This window comes from Aquarana catesbeiana, linkage group LG07, assembly GCF_042186555.1.
Source record: "Aquarana catesbeiana isolate 2022-GZ linkage group LG07, ASM4218655v1, whole genome shotgun sequence".
In the NCBI taxonomy this organism is placed as follows: domain Eukaryota; kingdom Metazoa; phylum Chordata; class Amphibia; order Anura; family Ranidae; genus Aquarana; species Aquarana catesbeiana.
In genome coordinates, this window is record NC_133330.1 from 11762756 (window position 1) to 11783608 (window position 20853).

A 20853-nucleotide genomic window follows, 5' to 3' on the forward strand; every position below is an offset into this window, starting at 1 on the left:
TATTTCGATTTCACCTGAATAAGCCCTTTTGTGGTGAAACACGTTGCAAAGGTGAGGACTGTGACAGCGATTGTTAAATAGATTGAAACCTGTATGACATGATTGGTATGGAGAGTTTTCCCCTGCAAATCTATGAAAATACTCAGAAAATCTGGACGTTCCTCAGACCACAACACACACAAATCTCATTTCCAAAAAAAGGTTTAATCCAGACAGAAAAATATCGACATTTACATCCCCCAGACCGGAAAAAAATCATCGCCCCCTTCTGAAAGCAAAGAGGGAAGAAAAAGATTGTTCTCTCCCAGGCCCGTTTCTCACCGCAACAGGAACCAATCACTGTATCCCATCGACTTGCATAGTTCGCAGCCCACCCTCCCCCCATGGTGTCCCACCAGCAGCCCTGAGAAAGAAGTGAGAAGGGTCTGTCGGCACGATGGGACAAATCCCACACAAAGCCACTTCTAGACGGCTGCTAGGCTCTCGGAATCGCTTGTCCAACTTCGGCTGTAGGACTGGGGCCTGCTGTCGCTCTTCGGCATGAGAAGGTTGGAGGGGGGGGGTGGTGGAGTGAAATTGCTACCAATCTAGGGGGCGCTGTCTGTGGAGGAACGAGCCTGGCTAAAGTGAAGTGAAGCAGGAACAGAGCGATCGCTTGCCTTGAGGAGCTTGAGAGACAGATGGCGGACAGAACCCGTATGACTTTCTGGTGGCCCGACTCGAGGCTGATCTGCTAACTGACAAGTTGGGTGGGGAGGGGTAAGATTATCTGTAGTGTATGCACAGTGCAGCTCCTCCGATCCCAGCAAGACACAGATCAGTGGGTGGCACCCACCACAGAAAGTGGCAGGTCAAGGCTGGCCAATAGCGGGAACCATGGGTGCCGCCTCGCTTGGCTCATGAGCCGTCGGAGTGTGTGGCTGACTGCTGGTGTTAAAGGAGGTCTCCCGTGTAGAGTCTTCCTCCTCCTCTTCTTCCTCCATGTTTGGCCACGAGGTCTGGTCTTCTACTCGTTTCAGACGCTCGTTTAGAGCCTTCAACGCCAGCTGCCTATAGGATATAAAGAAAAAAAAAAAACAGTAACAGCAGCTCAAAATATCAACAACTAAAAACAAACCTATCACAATTATTTATGGGTTTGACTTTGGTTTCTTCTATTGGCCTCTACACAGCAGTGATGCAGGGGCAGCAGATGGAACCACTGTTCTCTACAGGGACCAGGTAACTTACAGAGTACGGGGCGACAGCTGCTGGACAGGCAAGTACACGATATGGCTGAAAACATGCGGGCCCCCTCCAAGTGTCTCTAGTGAAGGGTCCTGGTAACCCTCAATCATACAAAGACATTGTAGACAATTGTGCTCTTCCAACCTTGTGGTAACAGTTTGGTGAAGACCCTTTTCTGTTCCTCCATGACTATGGCATGGGCTTTGTACACGGGGGATAGGTATGGAGGAACAGAAAAGGGTCTTCACCAAACTGTTACCACAAGGTTGGAAGAGCACAATTGTCTACAATGTCTAGAACTGAGGAGGACTTTTCCAAGACTGATGCTACCAGGTTGGGGATGGCTAGAACCCCTGTCATCCAAAAGAGCATTAATGAGGTCAGGTGCTGATATTGGATGGGTAGACCTGGCTCACCATCAATTTTCCAATTCATCTCAAAGGTGTTTAGTGGGTTTGAGGTCAAAGCTCCCTGCAGGACATGAGGTATGTCAAGCTGGTCAAACCATGTCTTTATGGAGACATTGGTTGAGAAGACCTGGCTCATTCCAGTTCATCCCAAAGGTGTTCAGTAGGGTTGAGATCAGGGCTCTGTGCAGGACACTCAAGTTCCTCTACAACATACTGGTCACACCGTGTCTTTATGGCGTGGGCTTTGTCCTGCACAGAGCCCTGATCTCAACCCTACTGAACACCTTTGGGATGAACTGGAATGAGCCAGGTCTTCTCAACCAATGTCTCCATAAAGAAATGGTTTGACCAGCTTTACATACCTCATGTCCTGCAGGGAGCTTTGACCTCAAACCTACTGAACACCTTTGGGATGAATTGGAACATTGATGGTGAGCCAGGTCTACCCATCCAACATTAACACCTGATCTCATAAATGCTCTTTTGGATGACAGGGGTTCTAGCCATCCCCAACCTGGTGGCATCAGTCTTGGAAAAGTACTTCTCAGTTCTAGACATTGTAGACAATAGTGTCTTTTGGTAACAGATTGCGAAGATCCTTTTCTGTTCCACCATGACTCTCTCCTGTGTACAAAGCCAGCTCCATAAAGACATGGCTCGACCAGTTTGGTGTGGAAGAATTAGATTGTCCTGCACAGAGCCCTGACATCATCCCTCACAGAGCCCTGACATCATCCCTACTGAACATCTCTGGGATGAATTCGAACAATGATGGTGAGCCATGTTATTTTTTTTTTTTGGTGCCCAGCATGAGGCCTGATGTGTAAGCCAGGTCTTCTCATCCAACATCATTACCGGACCTCACAAACAGGCACAAATGTCTACAGACACCATCCAAAATCCTGTGGAAAGTCTTCCCAGAAGAATGGAGGATGTTAAAAATGTTATGATCACAAAAGGGGGGGGGGGGGGGGGTGCAATTCCATATTAGTGGTCATGGTTTTGGAATGGGATGTCCCACAAGCTCATAGAGGTGTGATGGTCAGGTGTGCAAAAGCAGCCCTATAAAGGCATGGTTTGACCAGTTTGACGTGGAGGAATTTGAGTGTCCTGTAGAGCCCTGACCTCATCCCTACGGAACATCTTTTTCAGATGAATTAGAACGCTGATGGTGAGCTAGGTCTTCTCATCCTACATCAGTACCTCACCTCACAAATGCTCTTTTGGAGGACAGGGGTTTTAGCCTTCCCCAACCTGATGGCAACAGTCTTGGAAATGCCCTTCTCAGTTCTAGACATCATAGACAATTGTGCTCCTCCAACCCTGTGGTAACAGATTGGTGAAGACCCTTTTCTGTTCCTCCACGAACACCCCTGTGTACAAAGCCAGCTCCATAAAGACATGGTGTGACCAGTTTGGTGTGGAGGAACTCAAATGTCTTCTGACCTCAACCCTACTGATCATCTTTGGGATGAATAGGAATGCCAATGGTGAGCCAGGTCTTTCTTTTTTTTTTTTTGGTGCCCAACATGAGGCCTCATGTGTGAGCCAAATCTTCTCACCGAACATTAGTACCTGCCCTTTACAAATGAGCAAAAATTCCTACAGACACCCTCCAAAATCTTGTGGAAAGTGTTCCCAGAAGACTGGAGGATGTTATAGTCACAAAGGACAACTCCATATTAATGGGCATGGTTTTGGAACAAGAAGTCCCAGAAGATCATGTTAGTGTGAAGGTCAGGTGTCCAAAGTTTTGCCAATATAGTGATTCAGATCCTTTTAAAGAGTGTGTGCGCCTTGATTTTGTTCCCACTAGGCAGCTACAGGTTCTCTCTCGCCTTACAAATTATTCATCAAGGAGATAAACTACACACATCCGACAAGCTTGCTCATGAAAAATTACCAAAGCAGCTGTCCACAGGAATATCTATATTTTGCTTGAGGCAAATTCTAATCTCTACTCCATATTTCCACAATAGTGACAGTTTTATTAGCCCTGTTAGGGGATGGCTTTGGTGAGATATCAGGGGTCTTAACAGACCCCTGACATCTCCCATTTGAGACAGGAAATGGACTGAGGACACAGATTCCTTTCTCTGCAGCCTCAGCTGCACTGCAGATGAATGGACAGGAGATAGCGGCTCCTCTCCATTTATAAACTAAAGCATCGTAAACACAGTTCACGATGCTCAGTAACACTTATGAATGGACAGTCAGTGATCACTGACACTGTGCATTTGGAAAAGGAAGGAGCCGGTAAATTACATATTTACCCACCCCTTCTTCTGACAGGTCAAGGACAGAGGGGGGCGGAGGAGCATGGAGGGGGACCGAGGAGAATGGAGGGGGACCGAGGAGCACAGAGGGGGGGACCCGAAGAGCACAGAGGGGGGGGGACCCGAGGAGCACAGAGGGGGGGGGACCCGAGGAGCACAGAGGGGGAGACCCGAGGAGCACAGAGGGGGAGACCCGAGGAGCACAGAGGGGGAGACCCGAGGAGCACAGAGGGGGAGACCCGAGGAGCACAGAGGGGAAGACCCGAGGAGCACAGAGGGGAAGACCCGAGGAGCACAGAGGGGGAGACCCGAGGAGCACAGAGGGGGAGACCCGAGGAGCACAGAGGGGGAGACCCGAGGAGCACAGAGGGGGAGACCCGAGGAGCACAGAGGGGAAGACCCGAGGAGCACAGAGGGGGAGACCCGAGGAGCACAGAGGGGGAGACCCGAGGAGCACAGAGGGGAAGACCCGAGGAGCACAGAGGGGGAGACCCGAGGAGCACAGAGGGGGAGACCCGAGGAGCACAGAGGGGGAGACCCGAGGAGCACAGAGGGGGAGACCCGAGGAGCACAGAGGGGAAGACCCGAGGAGCACAGAGGGGGAGACCCGAGGAGCACAGAGGGGGAGACCCGAGGAGCACAGAGGGGGAGACCCGAGGAGCACAGAGGGGGAGACCCGAGGAGCACAGAGTGGGAGACCCGAGGAGCACAGAGTGGGAGACCCGAGGAGCACAGAGGGGGGACCTGAGGAGGATATGGGGGACAGTCAGGGGTGATCTGTGCGTGCTCGGGAGGAGTTACAATTCACCGATCTACATTTCAATAAAGCAGCTGAAGGCCGCGGGAGAGAGAGGAGGAGAAGCGGCTGTCAGCTGCTTTATTGAAATATATACAGGGAGATTGGTGATTGTAACTCCTCCCCGTCGCTGCACCGACCACCCCTGACTGTCCCCCATATCCTCCTCTAGTCCACGTGAATTCATCAGGGGATAACCGTGGGTGTGACGCTACGCGTTGGGATTGAGCGATAGGTATATCGTAAGTCACGCGGGAATACAAGCTCAATAAACCTGTTAAACGATACTACACTATATGGAACTCTTTCTGCATATATCATTAATATCGAGAGGGGGCCCCCAAAGAGGAAGTACCATCCACCATAGAGAGTTACCAGTCAGACCAATCAGAGAAGGACCCCTAGAGGCAGCTGGAAGCACCCAGAATTTATCTCATACTCATACATGCTATTACCTTACAGCAGTAAGGTGAGAGGCCAGTGCACACACTGGAATGGCCGGACACCATCTACTTAAGCAGGCCATACACGGTCGAATTTCGAACGAATTTTCTTTCAAAATCAGAAAGTTCGTTTTTTTTTTGTGATCCGATGATGCCACCATTGATTTTCGAAATTCGGCCGACCAAGCCTTCAATTTCACCGCATGTTGCTACAGAAAAGAATTTTCTTGGCTGGGAATCTTCTTTTCTCTCCGTAAATTTTCTTTTCTTATTACATTTCTCACACGATTCTCCCATCATTGATTAGAAAATCGTTTGTTTTTCTAAAAATTTCCAACATGTCCGATTCCTCAAATTTGATTGCCGCACGAAAATCGGCCGTTGTTGCAGCCCACTAATGGTGCGAAATTCATACGAAAATTCTTTCATACGATTTTCGAAAGAAAATTCTTACGAAATTCGAACCGTGTATGGCCGGCATTACTCACTACTTCTCTTGGTGAAGGGATTCACCGCTCGTGTGTTTACTGCTGATTTTTATATGGACTTATACTGTTTGTGTACTGCGAATTGTTTACACTTACCAAAGGCATTTTGAGTGTCACATAGGGCAATTTATCTTATTTGTATGTTATTTATACTTATTTATTCGCTGAGTTTGCACATGGCACTCTTTTGCTTATGATACGCGCATTTACAGGTTTATTATTGGTCTACCTTTTCTTCAAGTTTTTTTTTACTGTATAAGCACACGCCAGGCTTGCTGCAGGAACACATCTCTATTAAGTTGCACGTATTGACATGTTTTATCGTAATGCACCTTCACTTCCTATACAAGTCTTGTCACTTTACACTTATCTTACATATACCAGCTTGTCAATTCAACAGCGCAGCACCATTATTAGATCTATACTATTTATTGGCCACTGATTAGCTGATCGGTGATAGCGGCAGTTGGCCATCATTTAACAAAATTATTTGATAGCGCGAGAGTATCGCCGCACTATTCATCCCATCTAGTAGTATCGCCTACCTAGGAGACTTTCAGATGGGCAGAGCACACCCTACAGGTATGACATGGAATAACAACTTCTTATCCTCAGCAGTGCTAAACCACTTACTGTCCGGGGAAATTTTGAAAAATTTTAGCAGACAAAAAAAAAAAAAAAAAAAAATCAGCTTTTTTTGTTAGAAAATTACTTGGAAACCCCCAAACGTTGTGAATTTTCTGAAAGCAGGAGGCCCTAGAGCAGGGGAGGGAAACCTTTCAGAGGTTGAGATAAACCTGAACAACATGGAGCAGAGCAAAGCAAATATTTACGGGGGGGGGGGATATGGTTGTTTGGTAGTAGGTGGCGCCCTTAAAAAAATAAATAAATAAAACTATCAAGCTCCACTAAGACGGCATAGAATAGTGCGTCTTTAGTACTTTTTTAAAATATATTGCTATTACAAGGGGGCCAACAAGCCCCCCCCCCCCCCTTGTGACAGTTTGGGTAGTGACAGGTCCCCTTTATAGAGACATCGGGGGTCTATCAGACCCCCCGATGTCTCCCTTGCCCTCCATAGCTGCTAATCAAGCACAGATTGTGATTGAATAGCTGCTTCCTTGGCTGTTACAACCACAGAATGGTCGCTCTGAGTCGGGAAGTGAAATCAGTCGCTTCCGGGTTCATTCGTACCAGAGGAGATTAAATGTTCCTCCATCTCCTCTCCCAGAACCGGAGAGACTAGGAACCACCGTGGACGTAACGCGTAGGGGTGGGATCGCTTTCAAAAAACGGCTGATCGCTGGCTGAAAAAAAAAAAAAAAAAAAACACAGTACCAAGATATAGGCACTTGCTGAATGGACAAATATATATACACACATATATACACACACGTCGGTCAGCAAGTGGTTAAAATACCAAATTTGGGAAAAATGCAGTCGCAAAATCAAAAGGAGTTTCTCAGCCCCCTTTTTAAACAGGTTCCTATGAATAGGCAAGTGAATTTTTCCTGTAACTGGTCAGGTGACGGGACAAGAAACAATGACTTTAGTGATCTATGACATAATGAGGAGTGACGGGGGATGGAATTAAGCGTTGGTCCTCGTATGGAGGGCGCCCTGAAAGGATTAATGGCCTGCAAGGAGCTGTGTGCCACAAACGCCTGAGGCCGGTGCTTTGTTCTATCAGCTCTTCTCTTTTCTTTTATGGCCCCCATTCTCTCCTCTGTCCGGTGGCCATGTACCCAATAAGGCGCTGCGTACCCTTCCGCTGACAGGCGCTACCAGGCTGCGATCCGCTGCAGGGGGGACACTGACAGAATTCATTTATCATCTACATAACAACCTTATGTGCAAGAAAAGATCAGCTGGACCGTGAACCAGAGACCCCGGGGGGGTGGGGTAGATTCTTCCTGAGCTGGTGAGGAATCAGGGACTAGAGAGTCAACGCAAATTCCTCCAAGATGACCAAAAGGCTCTATCCAGTTCCCAAAATGACCAGCAGGTGGCAGTAAGAATATAAACATTAGGAGGTCTAGTTTTTAACCTCTTCAGGTTTGCTCATACTTCTACATTTCAGCTCATTTTCCCGACATGCGCAGCTTAGGGGCTGAGATTTTAGGTGAACCTGGGAAAGGCACAAACTCTTCCCCTTTTCACTCCCCGCTGCTCTCTACACCCACCAGGAGCAATTCATTCAGCCCCACGCAAATGCAAAGTGCCAACTTGGAGCTTACTACACGGTGCGGATTCCCCTTCCCCCCTCCCTTTTGTGAACCACTGGGCCAATCACAATGCACAAGTGCTGATATGCAGAAGGAAGGGTAGTGAGTCGCTTTGTTACCAGTGCCTAATACTGCCAGCAACATCGCCATGTCCCCCGATACTGCCAGCAACAGCGCCATGTCTGCCAATACTGCCAGCAACAGCGCCATGTCTGCCAATACTGCCAGCAACAGCGCCATGTCTGCCAATACTGCCAGCAACAGCGCCATTATACTGCCAGCAACAGCGCCATTATACTGCCAGCAACAGCGCCATTATACTGCCAGCAACAGAGCCATTATACTGCCAGCAACAGCGCCATGTCCGCCTATACTGCCAGCAACAGCGCCATGTCCGCCTATACTGCCAGCAACGGAGCCATGTCCGCTGATACCGCCAGCAACAGCGCCATGTCCGCCGATACCATCAGCAACAGCGCCACGTCCGCCGATACCATCAGCAACAGCGCCACGTCTGCCGATACCGCCAGCAACAGCGCCACGTCTGCCGATACCGCCAGCAACAGCGCCACGTCCGCCGATACCGCCAGCAACAGCGCCACGTCCGCCGATAATGCCAGCAACAGCGCCACGTCCGCCGATACCGCCAGCAACAGCGCCACGTCCGCCGATACCGCCAGCAACAGCGCCACGTCCGCCGATACCGCCAGCAACAGCGCCACGTCCGCCGATGCCGCCAGCAACAGCGCCACGTCCGCCGATGCCGCCAGCAACAGCGCCACGTCCGCCGATACCGCCAGCAACAGCGCCACGTCCGCCGATACCGCCAGCAACAGCGCCACGTCCGCCGATACCGCCAGCAACAGCGCCACGTCCGCCGATACCGCCAGCAACAGCGCCACGTCCGCCGATACCGCCAGCAACAGCGCCACGTCCGCCGATACCGCCAGCAACAGCGCCACGTCCGCCGATACCGCCAGCAACAGCGCCACGTCCGCCGATACCGCCAGCAACAGCGCCACCTCAGCCAATAACGCCAGCAACAGCGCCATGTCTGCCGATACTGCCAGCAACAGCGCCATGTCTGCCGATACTGCCAGCAACAGCGCCACGTCTGCCGATACTGTTAGCAACAGCGCCATTATACTGCCAGCAACAGCGCCATGTCTGCCGATACTGCCAGCAACAGCGCCACGTCTGCCGATACTGTTAGCAACAGCGCCATTATACTGCCAGCAACAGCGCCATTATACTGCCAGCAACAGCGCCATGTCTGCCTATACTGCCAGCAACAGCGCCATGTCCGCCGATACCGCCAGCAACGGAGCCATGTCCGCTGATACTGCCAGCAACGGAGCAATGTGCGCCGATACCGCCAGCAACGGAGCCATGTCCGCCGATACCATCAGCAACAGTGCCACGTCCGCCGATACCGCCAGCAACAGCGCCACGTCCGCCGATACCGCCAGCAACAGCGCCATGTCTGTCAACTGTCTAGGCAATCCAAATGGAAGTGGGAAACGTGGTACTCGCCCCCCCCCCCCCCAAATAAAAACCCGTCAAACGCAGCCACTTGTGCCCATTAAATGCAGCCATCACTAACCACCCCCCCCACCACCACCACAATGCAGGGGCCTCCACTGGTGCTGACAGTTCCCTGGCATTCCTGTTTGAACCTTCCAGCACACTAGGAGTTAACAGTGGAATGTGCACAGGATAGCCAGGGACCTGTCAGCATGGAGCGAGAGGTGTAATGTTAGTGTTGTTAAAGTTACTTTCGTTTAATAAATGTTATGCTACTATGGATGATGTGCCCCCGCCGTATGTGCTTTTTAAAAAACTATGTCACTTCATACCGAATTTCCCCGTTGTACGATACGCTCATGTGACTCCCGGCCCGTCTCACCCCTCTCCGCTCTCCTCTCACGTGTCTCCTGAGTCCCGCCTGCTGACTATAGTTATCGTATCAGAAGAGAGGCGGGCGGGACTGAGAATTCCCCGCTGATGTCAGGACTCAGGAGACGGAAGAGGAGAGCGGAGAGGGGCGGGACAGGAGTCACATGAGCGTATCGTACTACGGGGAAATTCGGTATTAAGTGACATAGTTTTTTAAAAAGCACATACAGCGGGGGCACATCATCCATAGTAGCACAAATTTATTAAAAGAAAGTCATTTAAAAAATACACTCCGAGCGAGGGGCGGGGCTAGTCATGACGTCACCAGACATCGATTTTCCGGTCCTTATGCATCGATGCCGCATCGGGGACACCCGAATCGCAATGCATCGATTAATTACAGCACCCCTAATATATATATATATATATATATATATATATATATATATATACACATACATACATACACACACACGTATATATACACACATATATTTTACACACATACAGTGAGGGAAAAAAGTATTTGATCGGCTGCTGATTTTGTACATTTGCCCCACTGACAAAGAAATGATCAGTCTATAATTTTAATGGTCGGTTTATTGTAACAATGAGAGACAGAACAAAAAAAATCCAGAAAAACGCATTTCAAAAAAGTTATAAATCGATTTGCATTTCAATGAGTGCAATATTTGACCCCTTCTCAGAACATGACTTAGTACTTGGTGGCAAAACCCTTGTTGGCGATCACAGAGGTCAGACGTTTCTTGGAGTTGGCCTCCAGGTTTGCACACATTTCAGGAGGGATTTTGTCCTCTGCAGATCCTCTCCAAGTCATTAAGGTTTCCAGGCTGATGTTTGGTAACTCGAACCTTCAGCTCCCTTCACATATTTTCTATGGGATTAAGGTCTGGAGACTGGCTAGGCCACTCCAGGACCTTAATGTGCTTCTTCTTGAGCCACTCCTTTGTTGTCTTGGCCATTTGTTTTGGGTCATTGTCATGCTGGAAGACCCATCTACGACCCATTTTCAATGCCCTGGCTGAGGGAAGGAGGTTCTCACCCAAGATTTGATGGTACATGGCCCCGTCCATCGTCCCTTTGATGCGGTGAAGTTGTCCTGTTCTTTTAGCAGAAAAACACCCCCAAAGCGTAATGTTTCCACCTCCATGTATGACGGTGGGGGATGGTGTTCTTGGGGTCATAGGCAGCATTCCTCCTCCTCCAAACGTGGTGAGTTGAGTTGATGCCAAAGAACTCGATTTTGGTCTCATCTGATCACAACACTTTCCCCCAGTTCTCCTCTGAATCATTCAGATGTTCATTAGAAAACTTCAGACGGACCTGTACATGTGATTTCTTGTGCAGGGGGACCTTGCAGGGGCTGCAGGATTTCAGTCCTTTACGGTGTAGTGTGTTACCGATTGTTTTCTTGGTGACTATGGTCCCAGCTGAGATCATTGACAAGATTCTCCTGTGTAGTTCTGGGCTGATTCCTCACCGTTCTCATGATCATTGAAACTCCACGAGGTGAGATCTTGTATGGAGCCCCAGACCGAGGGAGATGGACAGTTATTTTGTGTTTCTTCCATTTGTGAATAATCGCACCAACTGTTGTCTCCTTCTCACCAAGCTGCTTGGCGATGGTCTTGTAGCCTATTCCAGCCTTGTGTAGGTCTACAATCTTGTCCCCAACATCCTTGGACAGCTCTTTGGTCTTGGCCATGGTGGAGAGATTGGAATCTGATTGATTGCTTCTGTGGACAGGTGTCTTTTATACAGGTAACAAGCTGAGATTAGGAGCACTCCCTTTAAGAAAGTGCTCCAGATCTCAGCTCATTACCTGTATAAAAGACACCTGGGAGCCAGAAACCTGGCTGATTGATAGGGGATCAAATACTTATTTCCCTCATTAAAATGCAAATCAATTTATAACTTTTTTGAAATGCGTTTTTTTCTGGATATTTTGGTTGTTATTCTGTCTCTCACTGTTATATTAAACTGACCAATAAAATTATAGACTGATCATTTCTTTGTCAGTGGGGCAAACGTACAAAATCAGCAGCCGATCAAATACTCCCCCCCCCCCCCCCCGGCACATGCGCACTGACACAAACTGAAGCAATGGTACGTATGTGCTGTTGCTTGAGTGTGCCGTTACCGCGCACATGCGCGAGAGTGACGTCTGGCGCTGTGATTGGCCGGAGCCGCAATACCCGGAAGTAAGCCCCGGGAGTGATGTGTACAGGCACCACAGCGGGGGCTTCAATCTCAGGTGAGTATTACATAATGGGCTACTATGCTATGATACTAGCTCATTATGCCTTTGTCTTGCAGGTGTTAGTTTTTTTTTTCTTAAAGTGGGTTTACAATCACTTCCGGACCGCCGCACGCCGATCTACGTCCAAACTTTGAAGGGGGATATCGTTGTTATGGCAGCAGCTAGCTACCATAACCCCGGTATCCCCGTTTTCGTACGGCGGTCCGCTTTCTGATAAAAAAGCACCGGAAGTTAACCTCTCGTCAATCATCAGGTCACAGATGATTGCCCGGCCAGTCACAGCGCGGCCCGTGCATGCGCAGTGCGTGCCCAGCTGTGAAGCCACAGCCGGGCGCCCACACTGACAATGCCGGCGCCACAGAGAGGACGGTGAGACGAACGGGGCTTCGCTCCCCCGCATCGCTGGACCCCGGGACAGGTAAGTGTCCGATTATTAAAAGTCAGCAGCTGTAGTATTTGTAGCTGCTGACTTAATTTTTTTTTTTTTTTAGTCGGAACTCCGCTTTAGATAACAAACATGTCATACTTCCCCCCTCTGTGGAAGGGTTTTGCACAGAGTTGCCCCGATCCTCCTCTACTGGGGTCCCCCCCGTGGCACTCCTGGCTCCTCCTCTCAAGTGCCCCCTCAGAGAGACGCATTCCATGGGGCACTGGTGCGGGAGCGCTCCTGAGTCCTGCTGCTGCGTCCATTGACAGAGACAGCAGGACTTGGCCCCGCCCCCCTTGTCACTGGATTCGACTGACAGCAGCGGGAGCCAATGACTCGATCTATCCAATGAGGACTCGAGACAGTGGCTGGAGCTGCTGTGCTCGTCACCGCAACGTTCTGGTAAGAAAAAGGGGGGCTGCTGCACTACAGAAGGTTTTTCATAGAATGCAGTAAGGTGAAAAACCTTGAGGGTTTACAACCCCTTTAAAGCGGTTGTAAAAAGGCACAAGGTTACATTCTACACATGAATTAAAAAAAAACCTCCTGTGTGCAGCAGCCCCCCCAATACTCACTCTGAGCCCCATTTTTATCCAGCAATGTGCACGAGAGCCTCATATCCTCTGCCTCCTCATTGGCGGAGACAACAATGGTAGCCACTGGCTCCTGCTACTGTCAATCACAGCCAGTGAGCCAATGAGAAGAGCACAGGGGTGGGGGGGTCAGGGGTCGAGCCGTGGTCAGTGTGTGAATGGACACACAGAGCAGCAGCTGGGGAGGGTGCCCCCATAGCAAGCTGCTTACAATGGAGGGACTAAGCAGGGGGGAGGGGCCAGGAGCTCCAGTGCCAGACTGTCCGCCGCAATATCGCAGTTCCACTAGTCGCTAAACGCCACCATTACTAATAAAACTGAATTAAAAATGCATGCACACACACTATATATATATATACATACATACATATATACATACACACACATACATACCATAGTTTGACGCGATAACTTTTGCGAAAACCAATCAATATACGCTTATTGGGATTTTTCTTTTTACCATAAACATGTTGAAGAATACACACTGGCCTATTTATATTTTAATTTATGACGAAATTCGTTTTTTTAAATGTATCGGATGTTTTATAGCAGAAAGTAAAAAAAAAATTTATTTATTTTTTCATAATTTTTGGTCTTTCTTTGTTTATAGCGTAAAAAATAAAAACAGAAGAGGTGATTAAATACCACAGAAAGGAAGCTCCATTTGTGGGGAAAAAAATTACATAAGTTTCACTTGTGTACAGCGTTGCATGCTGGCGCAATTGTCAGTTAAAGTAAGGCAGTTCCGTATCACAAACAACCTGGTCATGAAGGGGGGTAAATCTTCCGGAGGTCAAGTGGTTAACTTTAGTGCATTTGTTACTGAAATTCTGTGTTTCGTAAACTGATGCGCTAATATTGTGTGACATAAAACAAAACTGGAACTACCACCGCTTTATTCTCCAGGGTCTCAGCTTTCAGAAAATATATGTTTGGGGGTTTTATCTAATCTTCAGACCTAAAATGATTCTTTTAAAAACAAAAAAAAAATAAAAGCAAACAACAGCCCTGGTAGTGAAAGGGTTCAAGGGAAGCTGTGAAGGGGTAAAAAAAAAAAAAAATTACAAAAGAACCAACCTGAAGCTTCGCTGTGTAGGAGAGCTCCTGGAGCCGATCCTTTTCTACACTAGCCCCCCCTCTGTCACTATTGTGTCCTGCAGTGACTGAGGGTCAGCACATCTGTGGCAAAAAAGAGGGGGGCACAATTCAGAACACCAGAGTCGTCCAATTTGTTCGGTGCCAGGAGCTCCACTACACAGCAAACAGGCGACAGACAGGTAAGTACAATTGCTGCTTCTTTTTACAGGTTGGTGCTTTTGCCTTTTTTTAAACAAAAACTCCAAACCAACTTGTTGGAGCTTGTAAAAGATTATGGACTCCTCCCCCATCCTCATGTGACAGAGCTGGGCCAATCACTCGGCGTTAACATGGTCACATGTGAGAAGAGGAGCAAAGCCCCAACGTTCCCCCACGCTCCGGGCATTTCAACTCACTTTCAGCCCAATGGTGTGTTAGGGAAAGGAGGGGAGGATTAGGTGACCCTGTACAGCCAAGTTAAAGGTTGCTTGAGGTTACGAAGAACCAACAACCCATCAGGCCCAATTTTCTTTGTAGTTACACGTTGAGTAATAATGATGAGGAAGGCGACTGCTATTCCTGGGCCAATGAGCTGAGGCCAGGACATTCCCCACCCTGCAGATGGATGTAGACAAAGGGGGGGGATGCTTTTGACATCATTCACCTGATTTGGCTACCTGGTCCTATTAGATCAAGGACCTGGACCTAATGAGGTTGCATGTGGTCAATGGCATTAACCTACTACGGCCATATGGCCGCGCTGGGTCAATGGTGGCGGGCCAACCATGACCGCGCTGGGTCAATGGTCGAGGGCCGACCACGGCCTACTACGGTCAGGTTGGGTCATTGACCTACTACTACGGCCAGGTTGGGTCGTCGTCACTGACCTACTACCGCCAGGTTGGGTCGTCGTCACTGACCTACTACCGCCAGGTTGGCTCGTCGTCACTGACCTACTACCGCCAGGTTGGCTCGTCGTCACTGACCTACTACCGCCAGGTTGGCTCGTCGTCACTGACCTACTACCGCCAGGTTGGCTCGTCGTCACTGACCTACTACCGCCAGGTTGGCTCGTCGTCACTGACCTACTACCGCCAGGTTGGCTCGTCGTCACTGACCTACTACCGCCAGGTTGGCTCGTCGTCACTGACCTACTACCGCCAGGTTGGCTCGTCGTCACTGACCTACTACCGCCAGGTTGGCTCGTCGTCACTGACCTACTACCGCCAGGTTGGGTCGTCGTCACTGACCTACTACCGCCAGGTTGGGTCGTCGTCACTGACCTACTACCGCCAGGTTGGGTCGTCGTCACTGACCTACTACCGCCAGGTTGGGTCGTCGTCACTGACCTACTACCGCCAGGTTGGGTCGTCGTCACTGACCTACTACCGCCAGGTTGGGTCGTCGTCACTGACCTACTACCGCCAGGTTGGGTCGTCGTCACTGACCTACTACCGCCAGGTTGGGTCGTCGTCACTGACCTACTACCGCCAGGTTGGGTCGTCGTCACTGACCTACTACCGCCAGGTTGGGTCGTCGTCACTGACCTACTACCGCCAGGTTGGGTCGTCGTCACTGACCTACTACCGCCAGGTTGGGTCGTCGTCACTGACCTACTACCGCCAGGTTGGGTCGTCGTCACTGACCTACTACCGCCAGGTTGGGTCGTCGTCACTGACCTACTACCGCCAGGTTGGGTCGTCGTCACTGACCTACTACCGCCAGGTTGGGTCGTCGTCACTGACCTACTACCGCCAGGTTGGGTCGTCGTCACTGACCAAATACCGCCAGGTTGGGTCGTCGTCACTGACCTACTACCGCCAGGTTGGGTCATCGTCATTGATCTACTATGACCAGGTTGGGTTATCGTCACTGACCTAATACGGTCAGGTTGGGTCCTCATTGACCTAATACGGCTAGGTTGGGTCAATGTCAATTTGCCTGCTACGGCCACGCTGGGTCAATGGTTGTTGGCCTACTTTGGCCAGGTTGGGTCAACGTATTGGTTGGTCTACGTAGGTCATTTTTATTGACCTACTTGGGCCACGTGGCCATGTTAGGTAAATGTCATTGGCCTACTTCAGCCACATTAGGCTATTGTCACTGACTTACTATGGCCACGTGGCCATATTAGTTCACTGACATTCACCTGACATGGCCATGTCACCATATTAGGCTAATGAAGACAACAGCATCCCTGTCCCTTTTTGTTCATACATCTGCGGGCAGGGAACCCCTGCCCACAGCTCATTGCCCCAGCACTGAACTCAAGCTCATCCCTACTGAGTAACAAGTGGCCTTGCAGCTGTTGAGGAACCTCAGCATTTCTTGAACAATGGTGGTTCCTTAACAGTTGGAGGTCCAACTACACAGCAAACAGGCGACAGACAGGTAAGTACAATTGCTGCTTCTTTTTACAGGTTGGTGTTTTTGCCTTTTTTTAAAACTTTATATGTTTGTTTAAATAAAAACTCCAAACCAACTTGTTGGAGCTTGTAAAAGATTATGGACTCCTCCCTCATCCTCATGTGACAGAGCTGGGCCAATCACTCGGCGTTAACATGGTCACATGTGAGAAGAGGAGCAAAGCCTCAATGTTCCCCCATGCTCCAGGCATTTCAACTCACTTTCAGCCCAATGGTGTGTTAGGGAAAGGAGGGGAGGATTAGGTGACCCTGTACAGCCAAGGTAAAAGTTGCTTGAGGTTACGAAGAACCAACAACCCATCAGGCCCAATTGTCTTTGTAGTTATACGTTGAGTAATAATGATGAGGAAGGCGACTGCTATTCCTGGGCCAATGAGCTGAGGCCAGGACATTCCCCACCCTGCAGATGGATGTAGACAAAGGGGGGGGGGGATGCTTTTGACATCATTCACCTGATTTGGCTACCTGGTCCTATTAGATCAAGGACCTGGACCTAATGAGGTCGCATGAGGTCAATGGCATTAACCTACTACGGCCATATGGCCACGCTGGGTCAATGGTGGCGGGCCGACCACGACCGCGCTGGGTCAATGGTCGAGGGCCGACCATGGCCTACTACGGTCAGGTTGGGTCATCATCATTGACCCAATACCCCCAGGTTGGGTCATCATCATTGACCCAATACCCCAAGGTTGGGTCATTGACCTACTACTACGGCCAAGTTGGGTAATCGTCATTGACCTACTACTACGGCCAGGTTGGGTCATCGTCATTGACCTACTACTACGGCCAGGTTGGGTCATCGTCATTGACCTACTACTTTGGCCAGGTTGGGTCATCGTCATTGACCCAATACCCCCAGATTGGGTCATAGTCATTGACCTGCTACTACGGCCAGGTTGGGTCATCGTCATTGACCTACTACTACGGCCAGGTTGGGTCGTCATTGACCTACTACTACGGCCAGGTTGGGTCATCGTCATTGACCTACTACTACGGCCAGGTTGGGTCATCGTCATTGACCTACTACTACGGCCAGGTTGGGTCATCGTCACCGAACGAATACCGCCAGGTTGGGTCATCGTCACCGACCGAATACCGCCAGGTTGGGTCATCGTCACCGACCGAATACCGCCAGGTTGGGTCATCGTCACCGACCTAATACCACCAGGTTGGGTCATCGTCACCGACCTAATACCGCCAGGTTGGGTCATCGTCACCGACCTAATACCGCCAGGTTGGGTCATCGTCACCGACCTAATACCGCCAGGTTGGGTCGTCTTCACTGACCTACTACGGCCAGGTTGGGTCATCGTCACTGACCTACTACGGCCAGGTTGGGTCATCGTCATTGACCTACTACGGCCAGGTTGGGTCATCGTCATTGACCTACTACGGCCAGGTTGGGTCATCGTCATTGACCTACTACGGCCAGGTTGGGTCATCGTCATTGACCTACTACGGCCAGGTTGGGTCATCGTCATTGACCTACTATGGCCAGGTTGGATCATCGTCACTGACCTAATACGGTCAGGTTGGGCCTCATTGACCTAATACGGCTAGGTTGGGTCAATGTCAATTGGCCTGCTACGGCCACGCTGGGTCAATGGTTGTTGGCCTACTATGGCCAGGTTGGGTCAAAGTATTGGTTGGTCTACGTAGGTCATTTTCATTGACCTACTTGGGCCACATGGCCATGTTAGGTAAATGTCATTGGCCTACGTCGGCCACATTAGGTTATTGTCACTGACTTACTATGGCCACGTGGCCATATTAGGTCACTGACATTCACCTGAAATGGCCATGTCACCATATTAGGCAAATGAAGACAACAGCATCCTTGTCCCTTTTTGTTCATACATCTGCGGGCAGGGAACCCCTGCCCACAGCTCATTGCCCCAGCACTGAACTCAAGCTCATCCCTACTGAGTAACAAGTGGCCTTGCAGCTGTTGAGGAACCTCAGCATGTCTTGAACAATGGTGGTTCCTTAACAGTTGGAGGTCCATACTGACCATAAAATATTTACCTTCGCCTTTCTGCGTCTTGAGGGTCAGTTCCAGGCAGGCTGATGGTAATGGATGAAGGAGCCCCAACATCATATCTCTTCACCGCTCGTGGGCACAGCCGCAGTTTCACCAGGGAGGCGTGCGTCAAGTTGCCCAGAAGAGCTGCCGCCGGCTGAAGAGGACCAGGGAAGAAGCTAGCGAAGGAGAAGTGATCTGACATGTCTCCTCTGCCTCGGCTGTGTCTTTGATAGAAGCGTAGATACACCCAACCGGATACCATTCCAAGGCCGTACCCCACCAACATCGGACTGGGGATCAAACCAGCCAACGTCAGCACCGCCACACCCAGGAGGGCCAGCTGGGGCAGAAGCCGGACCCATCGCTGGGAATCCACCAGTCCATCTCCAAAAGTCTGTTTATGTGCCACCAAAACGGCTCCAGCAAAGGCAGGAAAGCCATGGATTTGGGTGTTGAAGAGGAAGTCGAGATTGGAAGAGGCTGCGTAGGCTACCAGGAAACTGAGGGAGCTCAGGACGCCCACAGAAATGCTCACAACGCCATAAAACAAGAGGAGCTCCGGGGCCCCCCAAAGCGGTTCCAGTCGCCGGCCGGCCCCCAAAGTCAAGAGAAGGTTGGCCAAAACATCCCAGATGTGCAGCTCCACTAGTCCGTGCGTGAACAGGGTCCACAACCAAAGATTGGGGGGCAATAGGAGGCCCGGAGTGACGGCCAGAACTCCCCAAGTTTTGACCCAAAAGGAGAGCAGGTAAAGGAGCAGAACCGACCCCCATAGGCACTTCACCAGGACGCTGCTGCCGGACACCACCGCTACCAGGCGGTTCGCATGGATGGAGCGGAGCATGGCGGCTTCTGGTAGACGACCTTACCGATCTCTGAACCTCCGTGTCCTGGAACTCTGCAAACACAACACCGGCCCCTAATGATGGTCAACCATCAGTTGTGTGAGCGCGGGCCCCCCCCGAGATCCTGGGAACGACTCAAGGAAGCGGACAAGTCCTTATCGGTTATGAAGAATTGGGGGCCCCCCAATGGTCTACTGGGGTGACCCACCACAAGAACACTAGACCCTGCTGGATGAGAGCTCTATGGAGTAGTGGTGGCCCCGGACACTGCTGGATAAGAGTCCTGTGGAGATGTGTGGCCCTGGGAACTGTTGAACGAGAGTCCTATGGAGAAGTGGGGTCCCGAGCACTGCTGGATGAGAGTCCAATGGGGATGTGGGACCCTGGGAACTGTTGAATGAGAGTCCTATGGAGAAGTGGGGTCCCGAGCACTGCTGGATGAGAGTCCAATGGGGATGTGGGACCCTGGGAACTGTTGAATGAGAGTCCTATGGAGAAGTGTGGCCCCCGGGCACTGCTGGATGAGGGTCCTGTGAAGATGCGTGGCCCCCCGGGCACTGCTCGATGAGGAGCCCTATGGCAAGGGCCCCCGGGCACTATGACAAGGCTGAAGAACCTTCAGAGGTGTGTGGCCCCCGAAACTATGGCACTGCTGGATCAGAAACGATGGGGGCCCCCCTAACACGAGTGGATGGACTCCTGGGGCCCCGGACACCACTCTATGAATACCTGGGGCTCTTGACACCAGTCTATGAACTTCTGGGGCCCCTGACAGCAATATATGGACTCTTGTGGCCCCTGGTACCAGTCTATGAACTCCTTGGGGCCCTTGGTACTTCTTGAAGAGAACTGTGGGGGGGCCCCTGGCACTGCTGGGAGATGTGCCGATGTCTCACACCCTCCTGGGGCCCCTTTGAGGCACTGACACAGTTGGATCCGGAAGCCTGGGGCCCCTGGCGCTGCTCGGGAACCTGTGGTAGGCCCCTGTCCGCTCCCAGGCCTCGTCTCTCCCGGAAAAGGCCACAGACTGTTCCACCCGACAACGTCACCAGCAGTGCAGCGCAAACACCTCACCGCGCACTCTCGCAGAGGCCTCCCCGCACTGCACGCCGGGAGACGTCGTCCAGCGAGGCGAAGGGAAGCGCACACGGCGCATGCGCCAGCTCTTCCGCCAACCGCAGCGACGGCTTCAAGTTGGCATAGTACGCCTGCGCCGCTCATCCCGCGCTGCACGCTGGGAGGTGAAAGGTTGACAGCGGCGGCTTCAACAGTGCGCATTGCGCGTGCGCCCCACCAGAGCTGTCAGACGCCCACTCTGTCATTCATCCTTTGATTGGTCTCCAACTGGTCACGTGGTTGCAATTCTTCCTGCTTTTCTACCCAGCCATAGGAAATAAATAGGAAATAAATGGACCAT

The 20853-nt window shown here is 50.7% G+C and overlaps 1 protein-coding gene across 1 annotated transcript; it reads right to left on the bottom strand.

Moving 5' to 3' along the window:
- Window positions 1-851: 851 nt before the first annotated feature.
- Window positions 852-20582, bottom strand: TMEM115 (transmembrane protein 115). The gene is made up of 2 exons (XM_073591452.1): window positions 18594-20582; window positions 852-1050 (listed from the first exon to the last, which is right to left on the bottom strand). The coding sequence occupies exons 1-2, from the start codon at window positions 19433-19435 to the stop codon at window positions 852-854; spliced, it is 1041 nt and encodes a 346-aa protein (XP_073447553.1). The 5' UTR covers window positions 19436-20582.
- Window positions 20583-20853: the final 271 nt, after the last annotated feature.

Bases quoted from the DNA above. Each gene is read 5' to 3' on its own strand.
- TMEM115 (XM_073591452.1), bottom strand. From the start codon at position 19,435: ATGCTCCGCTCCATCCATGCGAACCGCCTGGTAGCGGTGGTGTCCGGC. The intron at 1,051-18,593 runs GTAAATATTTTA...TATATCCTATAG, and splicing joins CAAGACGCAGAAAGGCGAAG to GCAGCTGGCGTTGAAGGCTC.